At 37.8% G+C, this 26,806-nt stretch overlaps 1 protein-coding gene across 5 annotated transcripts in view; it reads right to left on the minus strand.

Moving 5' to 3' along the window:
* Nucleotides 1–2,518: 2,518 nt before the first annotated feature.
* LOC139462507 (myelin regulatory factor-like) overlaps nt 2,519–26,806 on the minus strand; it is a 90,455-nt gene continuing 66,167 nt past the window's right edge. For 2 of the 5 annotated variants that reach the window (XM_071244273.1, XM_071244278.1), the window contains 19 exons: nt 22,116–22,368; nt 21,211–21,335; nt 20,208–20,421; nt 18,857–19,052; nt 17,404–17,480; nt 16,236–16,437; nt 15,652–15,867; nt 14,620–14,844; nt 14,101–14,279; nt 13,481–13,648; nt 12,887–12,991; nt 12,393–12,493; nt 11,357–11,470; nt 10,796–10,821; nt 9,793–9,946; nt 8,610–8,772; nt 7,709–7,811; nt 6,982–7,056; nt 2,519–6,516 (listed from right to left, as the gene is read on the minus strand). In XM_071244273.1, coding sequence (XP_071100374.1) covers nt 6,415–6,516; nt 6,982–7,056; nt 7,709–7,811; nt 8,610–8,772; nt 9,793–9,946; nt 10,796–10,821; nt 11,357–11,470; nt 12,393–12,493; nt 12,887–12,991; nt 13,481–13,648; nt 14,101–14,279; nt 14,620–14,844; nt 15,652–15,867; nt 16,236–16,437; nt 17,404–17,480; nt 18,857–19,052; nt 20,208–20,421; nt 21,211–21,335; nt 22,116–22,368 — 2,798 coding nt within the window. In that variant the 3' untranslated portion in view covers nt 2,519–6,414. The remainder of the gene's footprint in view (nt 6,517–6,981; nt 7,057–7,708; nt 7,812–8,609; nt 8,773–9,792; nt 9,947–10,795; nt 10,822–11,356; nt 11,471–12,392; nt 12,494–12,886; nt 12,992–13,480; nt 13,649–14,100; nt 14,280–14,619; nt 14,845–15,651; nt 15,868–16,235; nt 16,438–17,403; nt 17,481–18,856; nt 19,053–20,207; nt 20,422–21,210; nt 21,336–22,115; nt 22,369–26,806) is intronic. The other 3 variants (XM_071244276.1, XM_071244274.1, XM_071244275.1) reach the window with 3 other exon arrangements.

Consider the following 26,806-nt stretch of genomic DNA (forward strand, 5'->3'; position numbering starts at 1 on the left):
TGTAGTAATGGTAAGGGGATGACCATGTGATACTTGGGGGAAGTGGATAGTCTGTTCCCCAAAATTGATGGAAGAACAAAATGTCCTCAGGATGTAAAAACAAATGTACTCTTCAAAAAAAAGAAACGCAAAGCCATATTTGTGTGAGGTAGGAAAATACATTTATACAAGGAACCATGCACAAGGTATTGGGCCAAAATGTTTTTTGAGAGAACACTTGGTGATCATAGTCTTCTGAGTTAAGGGGACATAGGAAAAGTCTGAGGTGAAGGTCAGATACCATCAATAACGCGTCTAGATGTTGTGAAAAATAATATTCTGTCTCAAACAACCCCACCCCACCCTCCTTTTCAAGCAATCAAAAATATTGATTGTTCTATTATGATTGAATATTTCAAACTAGATCCAGACAAAATGTGTGCCATTCTTAATCCATTTGATTGCTTTCTCTAGTGAAAATGGTATTAATAGCATGAACATAATCGCAACTTGTTTTACTTTTGCTTGTTCTGTTATTCAATATAACGAATAAAATAAATGAATGTAATGCCAGAACCTGTATAAAGTGTAATTTGTTTAACTGAAGAGGTGCACGTTAACTGGTACAGTAATACGAAGGGAACTTTCTGTTTACTGTTTTAATAATTACTCTTTGATAACAGAAATTAACTCGTACTGGAATATATGTTTCTCTTACTTTCACTAAAAAAATCCAAATATTTCAGAAATAAAGCTACAAAAAAGCGTTAACTGGTCAGTGGCCAGTACAGCAGTTACTTTTAAGGAAATGAAACTATATTGCTCCTGTCATGAGATTAAAATGAGACCTGCCTTCTGAATGATTTTCACCTATTTTTTAAGTAGAAGTTAATCAATTATTGTTTGTTTTATTACAGAGTTAGATGGCTGTGAGTTGAACAGTCTCATCTGAAATCGTTAAAATATTGTCCAATTGTATGTAGGCAGGTCAACCTGATGACAATGCTTACAATTAACAAGTCACTTGTTTGTTTTGTTTGTTCAACAGAACAACGATGTTTCAATGGGAATAAAAGACATCTTGTTAAACAATATCTTTGTCTTTACTCCAGACAATATTCATCGAAATAGAGGGCTTTGCTCCCTCGTTAAGCTGACATGTCGTGATATGACTGGGATACTGTATATAGCAGTGTGAAACCAAATTTACTCACTCACAGAAATGTGAGTGTGTGCTACAATCCAATGGGAAGAAGCAACAAAATTGGCACAGGTGGTCTAGGACTTGAGTAATAGCCGGTCATCTTTCTTCGACTTGAATAATTGTTCGTATTTTATGACTGGTCTAGAATCTGTTAATTAGAGGATGCAGTGATTGGCTGGACTGCAGTGTAACACAACATTTTCTCACTTACAAACATAACAAATGCTCTCACAGTAATAAAACCAGTATCTTGCAGGTATTTTGAAAAGTCGCTGAAATTTCCTGATGACCTTCACGCCTCTAACACAGAGTATCAGTTGGCTGCTTTGTTGTCTAACACCGCACTCAGCAATATTCCAGCTATATGACGGCTGTCTGTAAATAATCGAGTCTGGACATGGCGGCAATCGGTATGAAGAGCGAACGCTTTAACCACTAGGCTACCCGACTGCTCCTTACCACAGAGTATCACAGAGTATTACTAATCATTGTAAAATAAATGTGAGTGTGTGCTGCGATCTGATTCGCTCTATCTGCTGGTATGAGTTTGAGAATCATTGACTAAAATCAACTAATCAAAGACAAATAAGTTACGAACAAAATGTGAATTCCATCCTATTTTACAACAGGTTGTGTATTGGTTATGGCATAAGTGAAGGAGACAAGCTCTACAACAGTCTTTGAACTACAAAGTCACTGCATTGTAACCTTGTTTTGACCCACTATACTACAGAAATCATGTTCTTTAGATAAACGTTTATCCATGTGGTAAAGATATTACAAAAATGTTAAATGCTATAAATTATACAAGAAACTGGCCAGAGTGAGTATTTTCCCTGCATGCATCTAAAGTGTGAATTTGGTACATGAGTTTACAGGTGCAGCTGGCGCAAATGAATGCACACCTACCTTCTTCTTTTCTCCATTGGAAAGTTAGATTAAATCGTTTAAATGTTTTTTTAAAATACTAAATTTAGAAAAAGTTTAAATACTCTGAATAAAGACCAGACAGGATTGAATCATTGAAATCTTTCAGACTTTTCACTGCGTGTGAATACTTTCTTGATAAAATTTCTTTTGTTGTGATTCTCAAATTTTAAAAAATGGATATAGGCAAAATGCATACTACACTAATACAATACTAAGCGTAATTGGTGTAGTTGTTTTTGTCACTGCTAAACAGGTGGGTTCAGTTCTCACAGGAGCATATGGTGCATGATGTCTGGACATTTCTGGGTATCAAATACGCAATAATACCCCCAAAATCTGATAAGACCCAATGTTTATCTCCTTATTAAGAATCATAATGCATAAATGAACAACATATGACCAGAGTGATTTTAAGACATGTTTATTGGGGTCGTGTCACTGGGTACAGAATGCATGTACAAAGGGAGACAACTCTGTATCAGACGAGTAGCAGCCATTCTTTGTTCTATGTACACACACATCTTATTCATTTGGAATGTGTTGTATTTATGAAAATGTGGAATGGTGTTGCTTTTTTACACTGAAGATGACAAATAACTGCTGTGTTTTGATATTCATCTGCAAAGAGCACAAAAAGCAGTAGAAAAATGTACCTTGGTAACACAGGAATGCGTAGAAACGACCAATTACAAATTATCTGACTACATAAGCAGAGGTGTAAAAAGATCTTCCTTGAAGGACTACTTGACATTGACGTGAGAACATCTGATGAACATTTTCACATATTTTCTCTCTGAGCTGATTGCATTCTCAGACAAAAATTTACCACTGATGGAATCAAATTTTTCAATTGGTTAAGAAATTTCTCAATTAATGTCTGATAATAAAAGATAACATAAATAGCAGGACTTAATCAGGTGTTGTGGACTAAACTTTGCAAAATCTTCTCATTAAAAAATTAAATGTGCATTTTCTTCAGCATCTTGGACTTGAGAATTTGAAATATATACACAAATTTCAAATACAAATGCTCCCAATAATGGTTAAAGAATACAACATGTATAAGACTGAGTATTGAAGAAAGCATGAGATACAAGGTGATGAATGCACATTGTATTTCTAAGTCGGTTGATCATTGATATATTTACAGAGCTGTCACTGAAGAGACAAAATGTTTGAAATATACTTCTCAACATCTGATAAGGATATTACCTATTTCAAACCATTACAAAACTCAGAGAACATCCATTTACAGAAACGATGTTTATTTTTACCATGATCTACTGAATCTGCTGAAATGATGCTGAAATTTGTCAGTTCTAAGTACTATTCGTGTGACCACTCCAAGCAAAACTTCACTATTGCCACGTAGCCACTGAGAATATCCTTATCAAAGGTTGTGCAGCATTATGTATCAGTCACTGTCTGTAAATAATATGAAATTATTCCCAATTTCCACATAAAACTACAATTATTGAAATGATCATGATTCATAATCTGTCATAATACAACCAAAAATAAACATTATTTATGTACACACGTTAACTGTATACAACTTGCACACATATTTCAATATTTTATAAATGAAATTATTCTAATATTTGAAAAAACAACATTTACCAACATAATGTTCAACTTGTTCTCTGAATCACATTAGCATTTTCATGACTTCATTCAAATTTAAACACACTCGTACCAACAGTGAATTTCCAAACATAATTTCGAGTCTTGAGTCTTTGAGTCTTTACAATAAATAAAGACAATACAGAGAACCATGTTATAACAAATGAAACAAAAAAATGATCAACATCACTTTGTTCTTTCCGCCAGTTTTTTTCCGTAAAAAACATAATCTCAACATAGGGAAAACGTCATAATAAAGAGTATTTGTACCTACAATGTTGCAATAAACAAAATATGCTTATCTCTCTCTGGGAGTATCTGTTGAGTCTATCTTTATGTACACTGAACAAAAACAAGTTAGGGATCATGAATATTTTTTGGGATATTTTTGTCGTTGTGAAGACTAAGCACATAAAAAAATCCAAAATATATTTATGATCACTAACATTTTTCTTCAGTATATTAACAAATTTGGGTCTTAATCTCAAGATTATTGCAGTCAAGAATTACGACAAACTGTCTTTTAAATTTTTTATTAGGCAGTTGCTTTGCCAAAGAGTGGATCATTTTTTAGTAAAGAAATGCAATGCTAGTCATTAGTAGTTTTGTGTATGTCATTAATACCGTTTGATTTCCAATGTTCATGAGATTCAGACTGACATCTTGCTATGTGATAAATGAATATATACAACACAGTATTCCTAATGAGGGAATACAGTGTACTAGCATAACACCAGGGATAAGATGCCATTTGGTAAGACATAATATGGCTATTTACAGTTTGAAATTCACAAATCAAATGATTAACAATAACTATATCAATAGACAGGATTCACTAATTGAAATACAAAAATAATATCACAATTTGTATTACAACTTGACATTGATGTACTTTGGAATGAAATCTGTTTAAAAATTTAAAATTTATAACATGTAAATCTTATCAGGAATGTTATTGAGGAAATATTCTTCTCAATGTACAATTTAATTGAATAGAATTGATTCAACTTGACCAAAATATTATGATTATGATTAGACATCTTATGGTATTCATACACTCGTTGACAAAATGACTGATACTATCTTCTAGACAACTATCAGCAATAGATGTCTTATTTGATAAAATTTCTTTTCGGATGTTTTTATTCCATACTTTAGCAAGTTTATTGTCATATTCTTAAACTATTGTTAAGTTGAATATCGAAAGTGAAATATTTTATTCCTAACCTGCTACTACCCCCAACTCTGCTATGATGCAATATGAAAATATGAATTGCACACAATTTGGCATATACTGAAAATTTACAAGAAAACATAAAATTTATTTTATGCAGTTTATACATATATAATGACTATGATAGCATCAGGGAAGCAAGAAATGTTCAAATCTTTATACGTGCAAAGGAGGGACAAGTATCTAAAATATCTTAAACCTTCCGTGGACAATGATTACATGAGAAACATCATGCAGTTGTGACATCAGTAGAAACAAGCATCATGGATAACGGGATATTTACAAACACGACAATTTGTCCATGAAGAAATTATTTTCCAATATTTGTAAAAATACTTTGACGCAAACTGTAAATGGAATGAGATGGTTGTGTTTGGTACCTAGCCAAAAACATATGTAAGAATAACTACATCACATCCATTGTCCCCCGAGACTACACCCTTATATGTGGCCATAAAAGCAGTTTATATGTGATGATACAGATAACAAAGTTGAAAGATTTATACACAAAAGGAGATCACAAATATTGCTATTCATAACATAACAAAAAAACAAATTCAACATTCACAAGACTATAACTCCCTCCTTGGCAAAATATTCTACGTCATAAATACTCACCAATGCACATCCTACAATCAGGGTCTGGGAGTGGTTTATATATGGAAATAGCACATGATGAGGTGAAACCTTATAGCACATTGTTGCACAGAGAATTACTAAACACATATTTGTACAAGGAACCGCAATACACATCGTTACACAAAGACAGCAAAACAATGAAATTGTTGACAGGAACATGACAAGCTTAATTGTACAGTCATGAATATCTAAATACATGTATGTATGCTGTTATATATACAAAATACAAATTGATGTAACGGCCGGAAAATGGACAAATTGTGAATTATAAGGCTCCCCTGTCAGGAAAGGATTCCATTTTGAAATTATCTTGATAAATGTTTTGGCATTGCTCTAATATTTGGGTGCTTGATCTGGATGTAGGTTGTTTCTAACTGTGGTGACATACTAAATGAATATACACATTACAGTAATCGAAAGCCTTTCAAATATTGTAAACAATGATGAAGTCTGAGCTGTATTTACAGCCGTTTAAACACTCCCTGAAAACTGGCACCGGCTCCCCATCTTCATACAGGCTCCATGTATCAACAATGTATCCATGGATCCACTTCACCTTGAAGCCATGTCTTAATAACGGATCCACGTTTCCCAGTTGGATCTATATGACAATGCCGGATTCATGTAACAATGCCAGATCTATGTCTAAGTAATGGATCCATGGTTCAGTAACAGATCCATGTGTGGATCTAAGTCCTAGCAAGATGAACCCTGAGTGTCCTGGACAGAGTTTATCCAGGGGTGTCTGGAACACTGCTGACAGTGTTACTGCTGTGTGCACAATGCACATTGTTATATACAACCTTTAACTTTCTTGATTCTCGGCGCATAGTTGTCTCTTGAATGTCAAGTTATATTCATACACATCTGGGTTGTTTGCAGTCAGAGAACAGATGTTTAGATTATTCTGCAAATAAAAAATTCAAAATGAATATATCATCCATATATTCAAGAGTGCATTGTTAGAAGCTTGTAGCTCAAACCTCATTTATTTAAAAGAAAAATCAAATGGAGGTTTTGAGCTAGACTGTAAATGGGCTTCATTAGTTTAAATATCTTGGCATCTAAAATTTAAACAAACTGAAATTTTGAAATAACACACATTATGACAATAAATTCATAAAAAGAAAATTATAGTGGTTTATCTTCAAATCCCACTGTTGTACTGTTATATAAACATTGAGGGCATTTTGAGGAAGGAAGTTCTTTTTTACCCCATATGCCAAAAAATTTATTTATGAATGAAGCATGAATATGTGGAAAATGAAACTGTTTTCCAGTAAACAAGCTCTTAATAGAAAGATATTGAACTCATGAATGTCAATTTTACATTTTATACAATTGTTACTGGTCAAACTGAGCAGCCACTTACATCAGGGCTGATTCTGAACTTGTAGGTGCTTGTGTAATGGAGACCGATGGTCAGGTCAAACTCGGCATTTGTGCTCTGAAATACAAAAATGGTAGGTGAAGGAAGGTTATCTCCCTTGGGTAGTTTGCAAGAAGAGGTATTCACAAAACATTCTTTTTAAAACAATTTTCTTCATGGTGATAAATAAACACCAATGACTCCCCCAATTCCGGCTTAGAATTGGTCCCAGCAACCAATGGTTGTTGTATGAGGTGAGTCAGGTGACTGAATGTATCAGGTGCTTAGGCTCTGTGACTTGGTCAACTGCCTGACATCGTTCCCCAACTGTGTGGATCAATGCTCACAATATCAATTGGGAGCACGGGTGGCCCAGTCGTCTAAGGTGCCGCGATTCGCTGTGCAGAGTTGCGTCCCTTGGGCACTCCAGAAACCTATGATTGTGGGTTTAAATCCCGGTTCGCCCCGATTATGTTTCTAGCACCATACCTGTGCTCGTGGGTTTCACCGAAGTGGTAAACATCTGAGATCTGCATCACTTCGGGCTTTCCTCCCACATTAAGCTGATGTGCCGCAATATAACTGGAATATTGTTAAAAGCGGCGTAAAACCCAACTCACTCACTCACTCACTCACAATATCAATTAATGAATTGTTTGGTACAACTCGACTTTATACAGGCTGACAACATGTAGCTGGCGGCGTTAAACAACAAACAAACAAATCATACCGTAAGTTTGTGTCCCTTTTCCGAGACCCTACCGGAGCTGGCTTCAAGACATGATGGGGTGAAGGAGTCGTTGCAGAAGGCAACCAGAACAGATCGGTCCGTCCTGAATACACACAAACACAGTGTTAAATGTTCCGAGGTAGCACTTATCAAAACAGATGAATTCTTTTCTTCATTTGTATCTTTTTTTCCCAATCCCAAATTTGAAAATGTGAAGTTTTTTGGGTAAATGGATTCGACATTCATCATATGCTAATTGTGATAAATACAAGAACATGGATTTACTTTTGTCTAATTCTGATAACAAGGCAAGTTCATTTGTCAAGGAACCATTGATTTCATCCACTGGTCATGACATAATGGCATTCCAGAGTGACGTCACATTTGCCTCACAACTGTGAGAGTGCACGCTGGGAGCATGTGCCACAGAAATGTACTGATAACTTCTGTATCTTACATTGTCAATAAACATTGTGTTTCAAATACTCAATAACATCCTCCTGTTTATCTACAAAAGGAATCAATCCATGCATCGACTACTCGATAAACACCTTCCTGTCTTATTCCATACATCAAATATTTGGTAATACCCTCCTGTTATCTCCACAGATTGGTGAAGATCCAAAGTAGAATAGATCTTCAGCAACCCATGCTTGCCGTCAAAAAGCGACTGTGCTTGTCGTAAGAGCCGACTAATGGAATTGGGTGGTCAGGCTCGCTGACATGGTTGATGCTGGTCATCGTATCCCAATTGCATGGATCGATGCTCATGATATCAATCACTGGATTGACTGGTTCAGACTTGATTATTTACAGAGCGCCGTCATATAGCTGGAATATTGCTGAGTGTGGCGTTAAACAAACAAACAAACAAACAAACGTTATCTCCACAAGGACTTACTTGAATTGAATGGTGACAGGCATGGAGCCGAAGAAGCGGCTGACCTTGGCCAGGTAGGAATTATTGCGACCTTCACAGGCCCCTTGCACCCTACAATACTCAGGGCCGATTGTGAAGTTAAGTTGTTTGATAACAATCTGGGGTCGCAAAAGGTCTTCGGGAACTGAAAATATAGAAAACCAAACCATTAATTAACAGTTTTGGTGTATGTGCATTTGTCTGAATAGAGTTGAATAGATATAATCCTTGAAACAGCCATACATTATGGCATCCCATGAGAATCACACTGTAATATCTGAATTAATTTTCATTTTTTATTTTTATAGGAAGCAATATATTGTGTCCAGTATATCGCTGACTCTTGTTGTGTAGAGCTTCAAGTGACAGAGCTTAAAGTAAGGGAGAATCCATTTTATTTCTATGGGGGGTGAGTGGAAATTGTTTTGCTAATTTTTCTCAGCTGAATCTAACAAACTATTTATTTTCACCAAAATTTTATGTTCGGGTACTTCCCACAAAACAAACTACACTTACCCATTACATTTACTTTTTCACCGCTGCCAACATTATAAGTTCATTATAAGGAATTCTCCTTTCAAGCCCAGTTCATTGTAATTTTTTCATTTGAACCAGCATGTCAGACATACATAAGGCTAAACAATATAATAGTCTTGGTTCTCAGGCACCACCCGCATCATCATAAAGACTGCCGCACGTTTTGTTTTTATTTCCATTTTAAAAAAAAAAATATATAAATCCTAATACTTAAACACAATGCACAAAAAAAATTGAAAGTGCAATGAACTTTATGATGATGGAGGCAGTGCCTGAGAACCAAGACTATCATTTTTTTTAGCCTACCGGTAAGTGAAACAAAATCACAAAGTGTGGAATAATTGCACGTGATAATGTGATAACCATGATCAACAATAAACACATACTGTAACATCACCACACAATCAGTTTGAGGGAACATGACGCAAGCGTTGAAAATCTGACTACTTGACGCATGTGAGTATCCTTCACTGCATTGTTTATAGAAACAAATGCCTTATTATTGACTTATATACAACCACAGCAAGCATCAAGTCGCCACTTTAGAGTGAGTTTTGAACAGTAGTTCAAAGTGAGTTAAACAAGCAGCTGGCTCCTAATATAGGAGTCTACATAACTGCCCACTCACCAGTATTTCTTTTCTTCCTGTAGTAGTGATGGATGTTGTTGTCATCATTGTTGATGACATGGTAGCCATCGTTGTTGATGACGATTGGGGTGTTTTGCGATTCATTGGGAATGTCGATTGTGAAGGTGTTGTAGTGGGGAGTAGTCTTCTGAGTCTGAAAACAAAACAAGAACTGAATCATCTAGTGGGATGATTGAATCGGTGGTGGGGTGAGGTGAGGTGAGGTGAGGTGAGGTGAGGTGAAAACAAAACAAGAACTGAAACATCTAGTGGGATGAATGAATACGGATACCCCACTCAGACACAGTATACTGACTCCGAGCCGACCAGTCCTTGTTTTATCACGTTTTAGTCATTGTGGGCAGGGTAACAACAAGTACCATCTTTTAATGTCTTTTGGTATGATGCAACCGGTCAATTTTCCACTCTCCGGGGTGACTCTCTATCCACTTCATACACTAACCAGGTTGTCAGCGAGTCTGGGATCTGAACCCATGACCAGCTGATTCTGACACAGTAAAGGTATTTGATGCTTAGTCCACTGGGCCACCTTCAGGCCCCAGTCAATGACCAGACGATGACATATGATCTGCCTGATGGGTGAGTTCCGTTGAGTGGGGGTGAAGTGAGTTGCTCCAGTGACAGATTATAGGCTGACCATCGGGGCCACCCAATCCTCAATTTAATCATCTCTTGTATTGAGAGCATTGGGTTTTCCACCACTTTAAGCAATATTCCAGCAATATCAAAACAGGCAGTGAAATGAGCTTCGCACATTGAACCCAGGCTTTAGGTGTGCCAATGAAACACTTTAACCACTAGGCTTGCTTCACAGCCATGTGTGTTTTCGCATGTGTCTCTGTGTGTGTATGCCTGTGGTGTGTGCGTGTGTGTTCATGCGCACGTGCGTGCCTGTGCCTGTGCCTGTGCGTGTGCGTGTTCATGTGCATGTGTGTCCACAAACGGAATACCATTAAAGCAACGAAAGTGAGGTATTACTTACCACAACATTGGAGTGTGGAACAGGATCTGAAATGAAAGTAAAACACAAATTAATATTTGCTAACAGAGATCAAACTAGCATACTTTGTAAACTGTATGTGACACATTGGAATTTACATACGCTGTGGAGTGACTATTGTTTTATGCTGTAGCCAGCAATATTCAACGATATCACTCCAGCCTGAAAATAATCAAGTCTGGACCAGGCAAACCAGTGACTGTAAGCATGAGCAACGATCCACGCATCAAGCAGGACACATGGAGCCACAAAGCCTAGCCAACCAATCCTCTTTACAAACAGCTCATGAGATTGGGGACCTATATTGCCCTGCAATCCATACCGAGCAGAGATAGCAAATTAATCCTGTTTTATGCCAGTCAGCAGTATTCAAGCTGATTGATAACAGTAGATAAGAATCCACAGTTTGGGTATGATGACACACAAGAAGCCAGGCCACACACACATCCTAAATTTTGTCATCTCTTAGATTATGTATGAGGTACCGAGGGCCCATTCTAACCCAGATTCCCTGGGGATGGGTGGCTCTTCCCTGACACCTACTCTTGTGTTGATGTGGGTTCGGCTCGTCCTCCTGGGGCGGGGAACAGCAGCGAGGCTCACACTCGGTACAAACAGGGTAGGCTGGAATTGTCATCGTCGTCACAGGGTGGGGAACTGTTCACAAAAAACAACATAATAACAACAACAACAACCGACTGAAGCTACTCGCTGTGGTGGACATTTTTACCCTAATCAGTTGATCCATTTGCACTCTAACTTCAACCTCATCTCAGTACACAAACCAAGCTGCACTATGAGCTGCTACAGTCACATTACCAAACCTACCGGGTATCCATTCACTGCTGAGTGAACGTGTGTGGCTGATTTTGTAAAATGAACAGGTGTTTGTATTGTAATCTGATTCTTTTATCATATCTAAACCTTTATTAAAACAGTTTACAAGCAGGACATAAAATAAATAAATATCTATGAACTTTGAATAAAATGGCATCTTCATCAGCATCCTCAACTGTACTCGCTAATTTAACATATACCAGACCCTATTCTCTGCTTAAGCTTCATTTAAGACGTGATGTCATCATTTTGTGACCTTGATATTAACCAGTATCAAAATGAAGCTTGGGTGATGAATGGTTCGAGGGTATTTATCTAACAGAATGGAGATATACAATTACAACTTAAAAACTGAATAACAGAGTGGTGGCCGTGTAACACAATTCTACTAAAATCAGACATCTCATGTTAATCAGAAAACCCAGATAGAACATAGATATGTCTTTGTTTTTACTCCAACTTGTGTGTAGATGCAAGAAACAAATATTAAATATCCACAATGTAATAGCACAGCCTTTATTATTTACATTTGGAACTGATCACCAGAAAATTTTAGAAGCCATGGCTCTGATTAAATTTTTTTCCTGACCCATCACATATGGAAGGGTTGTCACGTACTGCAGAGAGGTTTCGTATCAGAGTAAAAGATCTGATTAAAGATAGTAGTATTCAATAGCCAAGGGAATAATCATGGGTGCTAAGCTAGATGTTCCAATCTGAACCTCATGTCAAGTGAAGTTACCTGTAGTTGTGGGAGGTTCTGGTCGGATTTTAGGTGTGGTATGATCGCGCCGTGGAGGGAGTGTAGTTGATGTCATCATAGGCAGCGCTGTTGTATTTATTCTGTAGAATAAGACAAAAACATCTGTTTACCACTATTATCCACACAACTAATTATGGTCAGCTGACGATGATAAGAACTTCTGTTGAAAATCGAAAAGATTTTTATGGATAGACGACAGCCAAATTACTTGATTATGGCAATGATGTAAGAGGCATGGTATTCGAAGGAATTAAATCTGTTCACCTCCTATTTAATATGTGTCTGAGAATCTATTTTGGTCTCAGCCTATTTTACTTGACTTTAGGAATACTTCTTTTTAGTTTCGACCAACTGGAGCCACGATCAGAAAATAAGAAATTTAGAAATGTTTTAAATTTAATTCTTGTTTGTTCTTGGACGGATTAGGAAAATTAAAAAAGAAACAACAAAAATTAGTTATCAGTTCTACCCACTTTGGTAACGTCGTCCCCTGTGATGCAGCGACTACAGGTGAGCTCTTGGAGAGTTCCTGGGTATTCCGCCGCTCTAAGATGTACAGTGTGGTGATTGCTACCAGACTGAAGCACAAAAATAACAAAGATGTAGACAATTCTTTACATCAAGTCAAAAATAAATATGTTATCTTATTTGATACTATATATACACAAACTGAAAAAATAATATCCAAATGGAGCCAAGAACAATACTTAATTTCAGGCTGAGGCAATCTAGACTTGCCAATTCATTCTAGACTTGAGTTGGATTCATTTTTTAATTTATTCTCTTGGGTCTGGGAGACAGACTAGCTCTTAGTTGTCTCTTATGTAACATTGGAGGTTGTGGGGACCTATTCTGACCAAAAATACTCACAGGGCGTGTAAACAATTATAGAAAACTTTATCTTTTAGTCAATTAAGGCACTAGCATCTGCACTTAAACATCACATTTAAAGAATAAAGAATTTGCAATCTATGTCAACACTTTGATCACTTATCAATAAATTGATATATTCTTTATTGTCCTGGAGACGTCAAGCCTCAATGTATTCAAAAATATTTTGTTCTCACCAAAATGCCATGATGAGGATGAGGATGATGATGGTGATTTGGATGAATCGGTTGCTGCACAGCGACTTCACTCTGCTGGGAGGCGGTACCTGATGGCGGCTGTGCTTGTGCCCAGGCTTACTGTTGCCATGGTGATATGAGTGTGATTTCTTTGGTGGCGCACTACTGCTGTAATATCGATATAATAAAAAGATATTGACATTTAAAAGTACAATGGCAGCAAATAATAATTAAATACAACAATTACAACTTAAAAACTGAATACGATCTTGTATTAACAGAGTGGTGGCAGTGTAACACAATTCTACTAAAGTCAGACATCTCATGTAAATCAGAAAAACCAGACAGAACATAGATATGTCTTTGTTTTTACTCCAACTTGTGTGTAGATGCAGGAAACAAATATTAAATATCCACAATGTAATGGCACAGCCTTTAGTATTTGCATTTGGAACTGATCACCAGAAAAACTTAGAAGCCATGGCTCTGATTAAATTATTTTCCTGACCCATCACATATGGAAGGGTTGTCAGGTACTGCAGAGAGGTTTTGTATCAGAGTAAAAGATCTGATTAAAAATTGCAGTATTCAATAGCCGAGTGTGCAGATGTTTCTCTCACCTAACGGTACTAACACTGGACACAGACTTCAAACTCATGTTGGACTTGAGGCTATCAAATCGCTTCAGTTTGGCAAGCTTCTTGTTCATGACCTCGAGTTCATCAATCCTGTTCTCCAAGTTGTCCGTCAGCTTGCACAGCTCCTTCACGGCTCCAACGTTTTCCATAAACAAACGGTCCTGTAAATATAGTCGTGAAACACGATAAGTCAACTTTCATACTTAGTGAATGGTTTGTATTGAGGAGCATGATTTGTTCAGTGTCCCAGATGCAGTCATGAACATACCCATTCTCAGGGAGCAATCTGGTAGATTATAAATGAACAGGTTACCATGGCAACCAAAGACCAAATTCAAAAAGCAGCTCACAATACCATGAAAACAGACATAAAGTGAAATAATTAAACTGACCACCTTGAAAAAAACATTTCTTCAAAAGAAAAGTAAGCCTTGTGAAAAAGATTTCAGGTAGAGAAATTAACAAAAGTATCTTACAAATGATACAAATATCTTGTCTCACCTTTCTTACAACCAGGAAGTTCTCGATGCGCTGACCGTTGGGCAGTATGACATCCCCAGTCTCCTGGACGGCATCTGGCAATACCTCCATCATCTCCTGTGCGATGACGCCGGTGTCGGTGCGTTGGTTGTCCTCGATGCCGGCACTCTCGGCGTAGTCCTGGCTGTACTGGTACTTGTAGAGGCGGAGCTGCTGGACTTTCTGTAGCGCCTCCTTCGTATTCACCTGACACAAACACAACATTTATACACTGATATAATATTTACACCTTGTAACACAACAGTTGTACCTTGTCACACAACAGTTATACCTTGTAACATAACAGTTGTACCTTGTTACACAAGAGTTGTACCTTGTAACACAACAGTTATACCTTGTAACAACAGTTGTACCTTGTTACACAAGAGTTGTACCTTGTAACACAAGAGTTGTACCTTGTCACACAACAGTTATACCTTGTAACATAACAGTTGTACCTTGTTACACAAGAGTTGTACCTTGTAACACAACAGTTATACCTTGTAACAACAGTTGTACCTTGTTACACAAGAGTTGTACCTTGTAACAAAACAGTTGTACCTTGTCACACAACAGTTATACCTTGTAACATAACAGTTGTACCTTGTTACACAAGAGTTGTACCTTGTAACACAACAGTTATACCTTGTAACAACAGTTGTACCTTGTTACACAATAGTTGTACCTTGTAACAAAACAGTTGTACCTTGTAACACAACAGTTGTACCTTGTCACACAACAGTTATACCTTGTAACATAACAGTTGTACCTTGTTTCACAAGAGATGTATCTTGTCACACAACAGTTGTACCTTGTCACACAACAGTTGTACCTTGTCACACAAAATATCTTGTTACCCAATAATGAGTGAATGTTGTTTACAAATCTGCAGGCAGCACTATCCCACATCATGGCAGCCTGCCAATATCTAAGTCTTCACAAACTAGTGACTGAAAGCATGAGCAAAAACCCACACTAATTGCAAACCCAAAGGACTCAAAAAAGATTTCTTACCTCCTGCAGATTTTCTTTGGCCCGAATATCTGACGGTGACATGAGGTGACCGGTCAGTTTAAGGTTGCCGTGGACGGTCATGGCTTCGTCCGGGTGGTCAGTGTTGACGCCAACTCTGCCGACGTGGAACACAGAGTCCTGGGTGTGTCCCTTTGACCACAATACGTCCACATCACTGTCAAACTGCCCAGGGTTGGATGCCTGCAAAGAAAAGTGCTGTGGGATATTTTTGGGGGCTCAATGATTAATACAGAATGGTAAGGTTGCAATTTGTTTCTGCACAAGGTGGTACCAAAAGTTTCCTGTGAAAATGGACAAGTTGCCAGAATTTGCTATTATCATGATTGTCATTGTTGTAATCATCATCATCATCCTTGTATTAATTTTCATCATCATCATCATCATCATCATCATCATTCTTGTATTAATTTTCATTGTCATCATCAACAGTATCCTCATTTGTTTTATCATTATCATCCTTCTTATTATCACTATTGGTATTGTAATAATCACAATCATCATCATTATCATCATCATTTCAACAATTATGATTATCATTATCATTATTGGCAATATAGCCTTACCCTGACAATGATCCTCTCAGAGCTGCTGGCCGCAACCAGGTAGCTGTTATCCCCACTGTGGGCCTGAAGTGCCACCACCAACATGAAGTAGCGCTGGTCCGGGTTAGGCTTGCCCTTCTTGCGCATGTTATTGGATGTGGTCTCGCTAAAGTGCAGCCGACCAACGGTAACCTTGGTAACCTGATCAGAGTGCACATCAACTCTGGAGGAAAGCAAAATACACAATACAGCATTTCATCCATCACAGAGATGAGTGTTAGTCTTGTTACCAATTTAGGTTTTGAAATAGTTTTGCTGGCACTGAAAGATACTAAACAGATATTCAACTAGAGGCTGATATTCTGCCCCAAAGCTGCAGTAAATGCCATTAAAAATTCCCAAAATGGAATTAAACGTTTCCCAATTTATGTTAATATAGGTAAAGAATAGCTTGAATGCAATCTCAAAACATAATGTTACAATAGACCTCCCCCTGAATCTAAGAAAATAAGAACTTTCAAAAATCCCAATTTTGAACAAAATAAACATTTTTGCCTGCCTGGGGCACCTAATATAGAACCCTGGATAATCTCTGGCTACATCAAACTATTAACGGCAAAATCCTTTTTATTGTGTAAAAATGCAGCTTTATTTTTAATTTGTTTGTGTACTAAGGTTGGTATACTAAGGTGCGAAATAAAATAAAACCAGTCCACAATCACTTCCAGTTTTTACAACCACAGATGTAATCACCTTATTTCTGCCTCAAGACAAAAAACAAATCTTCATTTTCACCCACAAGAGGGGCAATAGGGTAGCCTAGTGGTTAAAGCGTTTGCTCATCACGCCGAACACATAGGTTTGATTCCTGACATGGGTACAATGTGTAAAGCCCATTTCTGGTGTCCCCGCCATGATATTGCTGGAATATTGCTAAAAGCAGCATAAAACCACAAGATGACTGCACATTTACACATAGATTTAGTTGCATGTGACCGGATACTGTTTTTTCCTGGCCTGATCAGTAACCCAAACGTTCAGTCATGATGCCACACAATCAACTCTGTTACTGAGCCACACCATTCAATTCAGTCACCGCTTATGACAAGCAGAGGGCTGGCGATCTTTTTTTTTGACTGGGGTCCCTACAGGTGCGTGACAGGTGACTTGCAAGATGACAGATACTCACTTGACAGGGTAGAAGGACTTCTTACTTCTGTCCGACTGTGACTGCTCTATCTTGATGACTTGTGATGCTGACTCCATCTGCAACAACAGGCACATCTTTACATTCATGAAAATAATTAGTGTCCTCTTTAAAACTGTTAATACACTTAAGATGAACATGATCATGACACACTTATTCCAGGGTCTTTCAAGACTTAAATGTCCGTCTAGTATGTTTACTCTTCGTTTGTTTGCGTGGTGGATTTACGCAAAGTGTGCACACCAGTTTTAACGTTCATATCTCCATAAACGCAAAAGAAATATTGAAGTCAGTTCATATACATAAGTGTAGTCAACAATAATTATTTCACAGCCTGCTTATATAATTATTAACACACACAAAACTGTAGACAACAGTACAAAATCAGCGACATCGTTCAGCGCAATAATGAAACACAAGGCCCACCAACTCTATTATCAACCAATCAGGAAACAGTAGTTTCTAAGTGGGCATGGCCTAAACCTGTTTCGGTACATGGAAACATAAACACAAAAAAATATTGCTTGGTTAAACAATCAAATGCCACAGAACTACTTGCAATCTATTTATATGGACAAGACCATCCAGTGACCATCATGAGCAATGATCAACACAGTTGGGATACAATGATATGCAACATTCAAGTTACTGATTCTGTTTTCCACCTCTTGCGACAAGCATGGGTTGCTGAAGACCAATTCTAACTCAGATATTCATGGGTACCAGTATGCTTAAAGCACAATCTCATTAATATCTACCACTAAACAAAGATCTGAGGACATCCCATTACGGGTCACGTCAGCACGACCTTTCATCCAACCAATCAGAGCGTCGCTTACCAGATCCTGAAAGTGACAGTCGAAATGTGTTTTCTAATTATGCATCCTCGAAATATCTAACAGAGGGTATTCCAAACGACAGTTACGGGTTTTATGATTATATCCATAAAATCTAAGCCATCTATAAGTCATTGAAGAATGTTGTTTTGGTCAGTTTTAAATTTTGTTAATCGAGAATACGTCAAAATATGTTTCGAAGCGTAGTCGCCAGTTTGAAACTAGTGCCGTAAAGCTCTGGATAGCTGCTTTCTGATTGGCAAATGTTATTTCATTGGTCGGTCAATGTTCACGAAAGGTCGTTCTGACGGGACCCATAATAGGATGACCTCATATTTTTGGTTAGCGGTAGCGAAAACTAAGATCTGATGTTAATGAGATTGGCTTAACGCATGGTTATGATGTAGAAACTAAAGGAACAGGAACATGCATTCATTTCTTTGAAAACACTGTTCTCAATAGAATTGGTTTGCAGTGAGCAGTGGACATATAAATCATTAGAATACTCTAATACCATGGAACCTCAAATTACACCTCAGGCTTAATCTCAACATGAAATTATCTCTGAACATCTAACACCCCACGAATGTCATTCTTACCTTAATACCATGAAAATGCAGATGAAAGCTTTCTATCTTTTTCACTCCTTCTGTTGTTCGGACATACTTAGCGTCTGCTAGGGATCCAATGTGAACTGTAACCTGGAAGTGATTTTTCTTCTGGCAGACAAAGGCGTCATCTGGCACCGAGAAGTTAAACCCTTTGTCTGCGTCGACACGATATGATGGTGTTGGACTGGAATGATAAAGTACATGTGACACTGAGCCTGGATTTGTACAGACCAAAATATTCAGGACAAAACACATGGCTTAATGGAGGAAGACATATTTTACAAGGAGCCTCACTTCCATTTACATAAGTTATCTCCCTTACTCAAAAACCACTAGGTGTCACAGGTGTTACTTTGCCTTAATAAAATTTTACAAAGGACATAACATACATCTACCCATATATAATACTTAAACAGGATCAAATATTACATTCAAAATGAAATGTGAAGGTTTATTTATATAAATCAGAATAACTTCCCTTCCCATACTGAAAACTTGGGAGAGTTTTTTTCTCTTCACAGTTACTTCCCTTCCTACTGATTTTTCCAAGATCCTTCCCAGCACGTGACACCTTCGTTACACTCTGGGTAACATCGCTGCCACCAGTGTGGGCACGGCCATTACAAGAATCTTGAAATTTGCCCTCTAACCCCAAATGTAGTAACGTTTATACTTTTGTTTATGTCTTTGGAAATGCCATCATATTTCATTTTGAAAAGGTTTACGACTGACCACGTTTTCCAGATGAATTTACTTCTGTTGTTTTGATAATCAGATTGGTTCGAGATTGCAGACTAACGGAAAATCAACCAACTTCTCCCTTACATTTTTACTCTATCAATAACATGATAGTTTTAATGAAACAGAAATTAAAATTGACAAACGAAGAAAGTAATTTAGCAGCGATATGTGTATTTGGCGTCACAACAGTCGTCACTTGTTTGTAAACATAACGGTCAATTCGTTTGCGAGTTCAACTCCAAGCATGGTTGTGGCCACCTATTCACAGTGGGGAGTTTTGACTGGTGGCAGCGATTGTATACAGAGCTCCACGAATGGGCTAGTGCTGTGAGGAGCTTGCCTGATTACTTGGGAGATTTTTTTTCTCCTCAGAGTTACTTCCCTTGCCACTGATTTTTCAAGCTCCTTCCCACCTTCCCAAATCTTAAACATTTTCTCTAAAACCCCAAATGTAGTGACATTAATATTTTTATGTGTGTCTTAGTGTATGCCATTATAGTGTATTGGGAAATGGTTTACAGGGGGAGTTTAATTTTCAATTCTGAAAATCCTCTTTGGGGAAAACAGACATTTTGGTTTCCATGACGACAACACTTACATGTCCTTGAGTTCTCCATCTGTCAACACACTATACTTCTGTTGGTTATAAGGCTGCCATTTAATAACTTGATATGTACTGTCGGTGAAGCTGCCATCAATGTCGTAGGAGTAGTCGTCGTCCCCGCTGCAGTCTGGCACTGCATAACCAGGGAATGGTGACTGGCCTGGGAGAGGACATGAATTCCTCATAAATAGATCGGGAGGGTCCAGCCCTGTAGGAATAGAACATGAGAGAGGGTTTATTTCAGTCACTTTCTTGCCGGAATTGTTTGTCAATGAGTGAGAGATCTGGGTTCAACACTCCTCTGCACAGTGTGTCAGGATATTTTACTGTGTGCCAGTTTTACTGTGGGAATAAATCTCGTGCAAATCTTGGACAGGTACTACATTTTTAAAACCTACAAGTACTGGTATAGCTCTGACAAAAAATCATAGGTGAGGTGAAATGGGGTCGCGTTCAAGATAATTGCACTTATATAGCGACGTGCATGCAAATGTCTGCTTGCGTGTGAGTCCGGACTGATGCCAATGTATAGTCCTAGCCAACTATGACACTATGCCGCAGTTTAGCATGAATACCCCACTCAGACACAGTATACTGACTCCAAGCCGACCAGTCCTTGTTTCAGGCCCTTAATGCCGAGCGCCAGTCAGGGTAACAACAAGTATCATCTTTTAACATCTTTTGGTATGACGTGGTCAGGTATCGAACCCCGGACCTTCTGCTTTCTGGGCAGACTCCTCTCTCTACCATTAGACTATGGAGGCGGTCATAAAAAAATCATAATTTGAGCTTATCAGTAGATTCTGGCACTACCAAGGGACATATGGGGTCATCCATAGATTACTAGATACAAACATCTAAATGACCCCGAGTATTCCTCCACAAAGGGATGTCAGTGCTGTCATAAGCATATGCTAAGTGTGGAAGTTAGTATTTCAGAACTAAGATCACATGTGCCGTCGACTAACAGTTGATGGTTGCGGTGATGTTGCTATACCTGCTGGTTCCTGCTTGATGCTGACAATACTGTTCATGCCGTTGAGCATGTTGGTCATCATTGTGTTGTTGGGGGAGTCAGGGTACTTGCGCTTCTTCGTAGGCTGGCCTTGAAGGTTGCTTATGCTGAGTTGGAAGTAGATAATCAGATATCAGTAAAATGACACAGTCATGGCAGATTAATTAAAGTAAAATGAAACAAAATTGGGTGATCCTAAACTTCTTTTGAGTAGTATATATATATGTATCACATCTTATTATGATGTATAGTCTGAACCCATTTAACTTTGGTCTTTACTTAGTGCCCGAATCAGGCAATTTGGGAGAAGTCAGTATTTCGTTCAAAATTGGAATGTTTTTAAAAGTTCATGTTTTCTTAAATTCAGAGGTATTTGGAAATTGTATTTAATGCAATAATAAAATGAAGCATTGAAACCTGTTCCTATTTATTGGTCTTCTTTTTGGTGAATACAGGTTATTTCAACAAGGCCATAATAATAGTTATATATATTAATACTGGTAACATGAATTGGGAAATGTTTAATTCCAAATCGGGAATTATTAATGATATTTGCTGAAGACTTAGTGCTGAAAATCAGCAGGTCTAGCCTGGAAGGTAATTTAAGGTACTGACATTTACGACAATATCTGAAAAACTATCAGACCTACTCCAGTTGGTGTGAGATTATTAAACAGTCATACATAACTGGATATTACATTTAAAGACAATCGGTGCATGAATAAAAAATCTGTCTATGTAGCTATTACTATATATCATCAACAACCAGACCTGTTCATCATGGTTGAAACGAGCATTCATGGTGCTGCACCATATATTGTAGTAAACGTCGGTACCTTAAATCACCTTCCAGACTATATATCCCTGTACACTGACACATGACTCACCTGCCAAAGTGGGGGTTCAGTATCTGGTGGCTATGAGGTGGTGTCATCTGGTGGGGGTGGGGATGAGGTGTGGGCGGCGGCTGTGTTGGGGGCAGGTGGTTAAGCTTGGGGGGCTCGTGCATGTAGCTTGGTAAGTGCCCTGGTGGTGGTCCTGGGGGTGGTCCCTTCCCTGGCATCTGGATGTGAGTTCTGTGTTGGGGGTACATCGGGCCGGGTATTGTGGTCACTGGAACCATCGAGTGTGGCTTGGGGTCTGTAACGACAAACAACAAAATAACAAACTATCTGGAACAATTTTAAGATACTATAGTGCAACAGGTATATCTAGTTTGACTGGTTGAGTGACATTGGCAGTGTCACAGTTTAAAGACCACCCCGAAATTGGCAAAAAGATAATTGTGATCATTGATCAGTAATCAATAAAATAATTGGTTTTAATGTTTTCTATCTACAGAAATTAAGAGGAAATTTTGTATAATGCTTAGTTGAACATGATCAATATTTATTTGTCTTGCGGTGCTGTTTTATTAGGTAATTAGAACCCAGAGTGTCACACTATGTCAGAGTGAGTGAGTTACATTAGATTTTATGCATTCATTCATTATTCCAGTCATATCACAACAGTGGTGCCAAGAATCGGTCTTATGCTGCTTTGAACAATATTTCAGGAAGGGTGGGTGAGAGTAATGAAGCAGGACATCCCTTAAAGACATGGGACATTTAATACACATTAACTGAAACCCTAAATCATACTCAGGGCCAATCAGAAATTGAAAACCATGATTATCAGATCCTGGCATGACTAAGGGAGGCAACTATGCACAGCAATTTGAGGAGCCCCAGACAACTGGACACCTCATGCCTCATTCAGAATCCAAGACTATGGACAGATATAAAGAGTGCTACATCAATTTTGTTTCATAAACTCCTTGTTCTTCATCAGCATAGGGATGGTTGGGTAGGCTAGTGGTTAAAGTGTTTGCTTGTGAAGCCAAAGACCTGGGTTCAATTCCCTACATGGGTACACAATGTGTGAAGCCAATTTCTGGTGTTGCCAGTCTCTATATTGCTGGAATATTGCTAAATGCAGCACAAAATCATACTTATTCATTCATCAGTATGGACATTAGGGCTGGGACGGTTAACTCGGGTACCCTGGTCGAGTGGGTACTAAGTATGACCCGTGTAGCCACAGGACTACCTGGACCCGTAGTTAATCATGTGATATATTGTTTAATGACAAAAATGAACTATATGGTTACACTACAAGTCACCATTGTTCCCATTCCTTTCTTGACTATGCACCCATTCCTTCTAATTGTTATATGTTTGAATAAAGATAAAACTTCAGTCAACTTCAGTGTATGCATGACCAGAAGGTTTTATAAGTGTATCTGAATACATTTTGTCCAGGGCTACGGTCAATCGGACCTTCTGTACCTATCTCTTGAAACCTACAGCGGGTACCCGGGTAGGGTAGGGTAATCTTGTGGTGGGTACCCAGGTAGTAAATTTGGACTTGTCCCAACCCTTAAAGGCATTACAGTAGACAGTGACATCCATATTGACAATCTTATTGATTACTTAATCAATCACACGAACCATAGTGAGTGAATGAGTGAGTATGGTTTCACATCGCTTTTAGCAATATTCCAGCAAATAACAGCAGAGGACACCAGAAATGGGCTTTACACATTGAACTCATATCAGGAATTGAACCTGGGTCTTTGGCCTGATGAGCGAATGCTTTAACCACTAGGCTACCCTACCGGCCCCACGCGAGCCATAGGATAATGTGAATTTCTTTATCGGCTGTAGTATCCAATTTTTACTTCATCTTATTCTTCATCGAACTTATGCAAACATACCTAATAAAATATTTTTAAAGATGCTGCAAAACTTTATGACAAATTTTTAACTTAAAAAAATATTGTGTGAAGAGTTCCTTCCAAGAGAAGATCCTCCCCAAAGTAACTAACCCCATCATCTCTTGCCAAAAGTAAAGAAACCTTCCACAAGTGTTTATTTTTATTACATTTACCCCAATATTTACACGTCCCATTTGATCAGGTCCACGACTCCAATTACAGAATACACAACAATATCTAGACATGTTTATCAAAAGTTCACCCAAAAATTGTGATTATTCAAAACAGACGATTATTCTAACTATTATTCTGGGATAAATGTTAATCCCAGTTCGCTCCTGGTACGACTTTTGTAGAAATGAGAGAGACTTTATCATAATGCAGGTGTTGTTATGAATAATAATATCGGGCAGGATATAACGCCTTTATTACCCCCCACCTGCAGGCGTTTTCCAGCAACTCTCGTCATATGACAAACCAGTTACTCAGCTACCTCCAAATAGTGCAATTACTCAAATCCAGTATTGTGTAGTATTGACTTGAAAAACACTTTTAAGGACCAGATAGTATTAAAACTTTTTTTACAGATCTTCTTGATTTATTACACCAATTCTGGTTGTTGTCATGGTTGACTTGAGTTTAAATTTACCATATAAAAACTTGAAACAAAAGTTATTACAAACATAAAATCATATTCAAAAATTCATATTTGAGAAAAAAATAAAAATAATCAAGTTATATTTTACCTTTGCAAGATTTGTGTTTCACCTTTGCAATACATACTACTCAAAACAAGTTAAAGAACACCCACAATAGGTAGGCTGTGTGATGAATACCCAGTAGCCATGACAGATTAACTTTAGTCATATGAAAAAAAAAGGTGTTCTTTAACTTCTATTGAGTAGTATGAATGACCTCCTTGACAACTAATTCCATACAAATACAATTAAATGCATCGTCATAACATGGCTAAAACCAAAATTTGATGCAATGTTAAATTTGAACAAAGTGCTTTTGTGACAAATTGCTTCTATTTCACCTTTATTTCAGCAATATCAAGGGAGAGACACAAAGAATAGGCTACACACACTGTACCCATGTCGGGAATCAAACCTAGGACTTTGGCATGATGAGTGAGCACCATACCCACAAGGCCACCCACAACCCACAGACAACTCAAGGAAAAACTCTTGTAAAATAGGTAGAATACTTGTTTTAACCATTCACAACTCAGGACCAAGGGGCACCAAACACAAGAGCCTCTGTGGAAGCACTCGTGATGACCTACTGGCAATTGTTTCCAACATTCTCAAATATGCAACGAAACAGTGTGACTGACAAACTTTCCATTCTGAAATACGAACTGTGATTGGTCCATTACAATTTGTCCTAAATAGGATCAAAACAACTCTCTCACTAGCTGCCTTTACAACCTATTTCTTCAAATTCTTTTAATTCCAGAAGTTTAGATATCGGAAGAATATTCTCTGTACTTGGTGATTGCTTCACTGACCACTAGCCAGGCAGTACACATCTGAAAATTCATGATAGTTCGATTTGTGAACGAATAACCCTAAATAAAATCATAATTTTGCAGGGATGTAAGGTGATATTGCATGGAATCGTGCAATCGACAGCTCATGGCCAAGATTTCTGATGAATATGGAAAAGATTTCGTCGCTGTTATGATTAATTGTCTTGTGATAGTGTGGCCTAGATTTATATGATTACCCTTATTTTGCTAAAAAGGTTGTGAAAATTTTACTAAGTATACAAGTACACTCAATATTTCTCTATTATCTAACATCACTTTTTCAACTACAGTCAAACACTGATTGGTCGAAGTTGAAGGCACCGACGTAACCATGGTAATACTTTGTATTATCCAAGGTTCGACACAACTGAAAATGATGAATAGAGAAAGAATACGCAGGAACCAAGCTTTTACTTCGAGACAAGCACAAGCTTGACACAGCAAAGTCCGACACAACAGTGTTTAATTGTAGTTTACATTCCTGTTAGAGACTTCTAAACGACTTCACTGATTTTCAAAGTTTGTGATACAATGTTGAATTATTTTTCTGTGAGTTAAATATGAATATGTATCATATCATGTGTTTATGTGTTATTACTTCATTATTACTAGATTTCTTCAGTTTTAAGCTGAAAATGAAGCGACTATAATATTTTCATTTCAGAGACTAAACAAAAACACATGTAATCATGACCAAACAAAAAATAAGAAATACTTATTATCCTAAGTATATGTGATTCCGTATCACTGAAATGCCTCTTGTATGAAAATACTCAAATATCTGGTTGCAAGTTAAAGATGTGAAAAGGAGCATGGCACTTTAGAAATGTCAACGCCTCACCCGAGATTAAGTTCAAATGACAGGTATTGCAATGAACTTAAATGTCATTGCTGTTCTTTTGCCTGACTGATCCAGGCGGATAAGTCATCGGCATAGGTGAAACAGTCCTTACCTCCATCCTGCACACATTGACGCTGTGCATTATCCAAAATGAGGATTCGTAAGTGCATAAGCATCACTGTTCTCACTTAATAGCAGATCACTCTGGCATGATCTCGTTCTCAAAGAGTTTTAAACAAAGTCAAATTTGTCAAGCCCATTTTGCATTTGTGAGAATGCCCGAAGACAAGCGAAGGTCTGTGTACCAGATTCATTCCAGGGTTCGTACCATTCACTGCATGGGCAAAATGTTGAGACAAAATCTCTTCGCACGCCCTATGGCATTATGGGATGAGGGAGATAGGAGTTAATTTAATACCTGTATTCCAGACAGGGAACATCAAACAAC

Source organism: Haliotis cracherodii, unplaced genomic scaffold (genome assembly GCF_022045235.1).
Source record: "Haliotis cracherodii isolate W230 unplaced genomic scaffold, xgHalCrac1.p SCAF_15, whole genome shotgun sequence".
NCBI lineage: Eukaryota > Metazoa > Mollusca > Gastropoda > Lepetellida > Haliotidae > Haliotis > Haliotis cracherodii.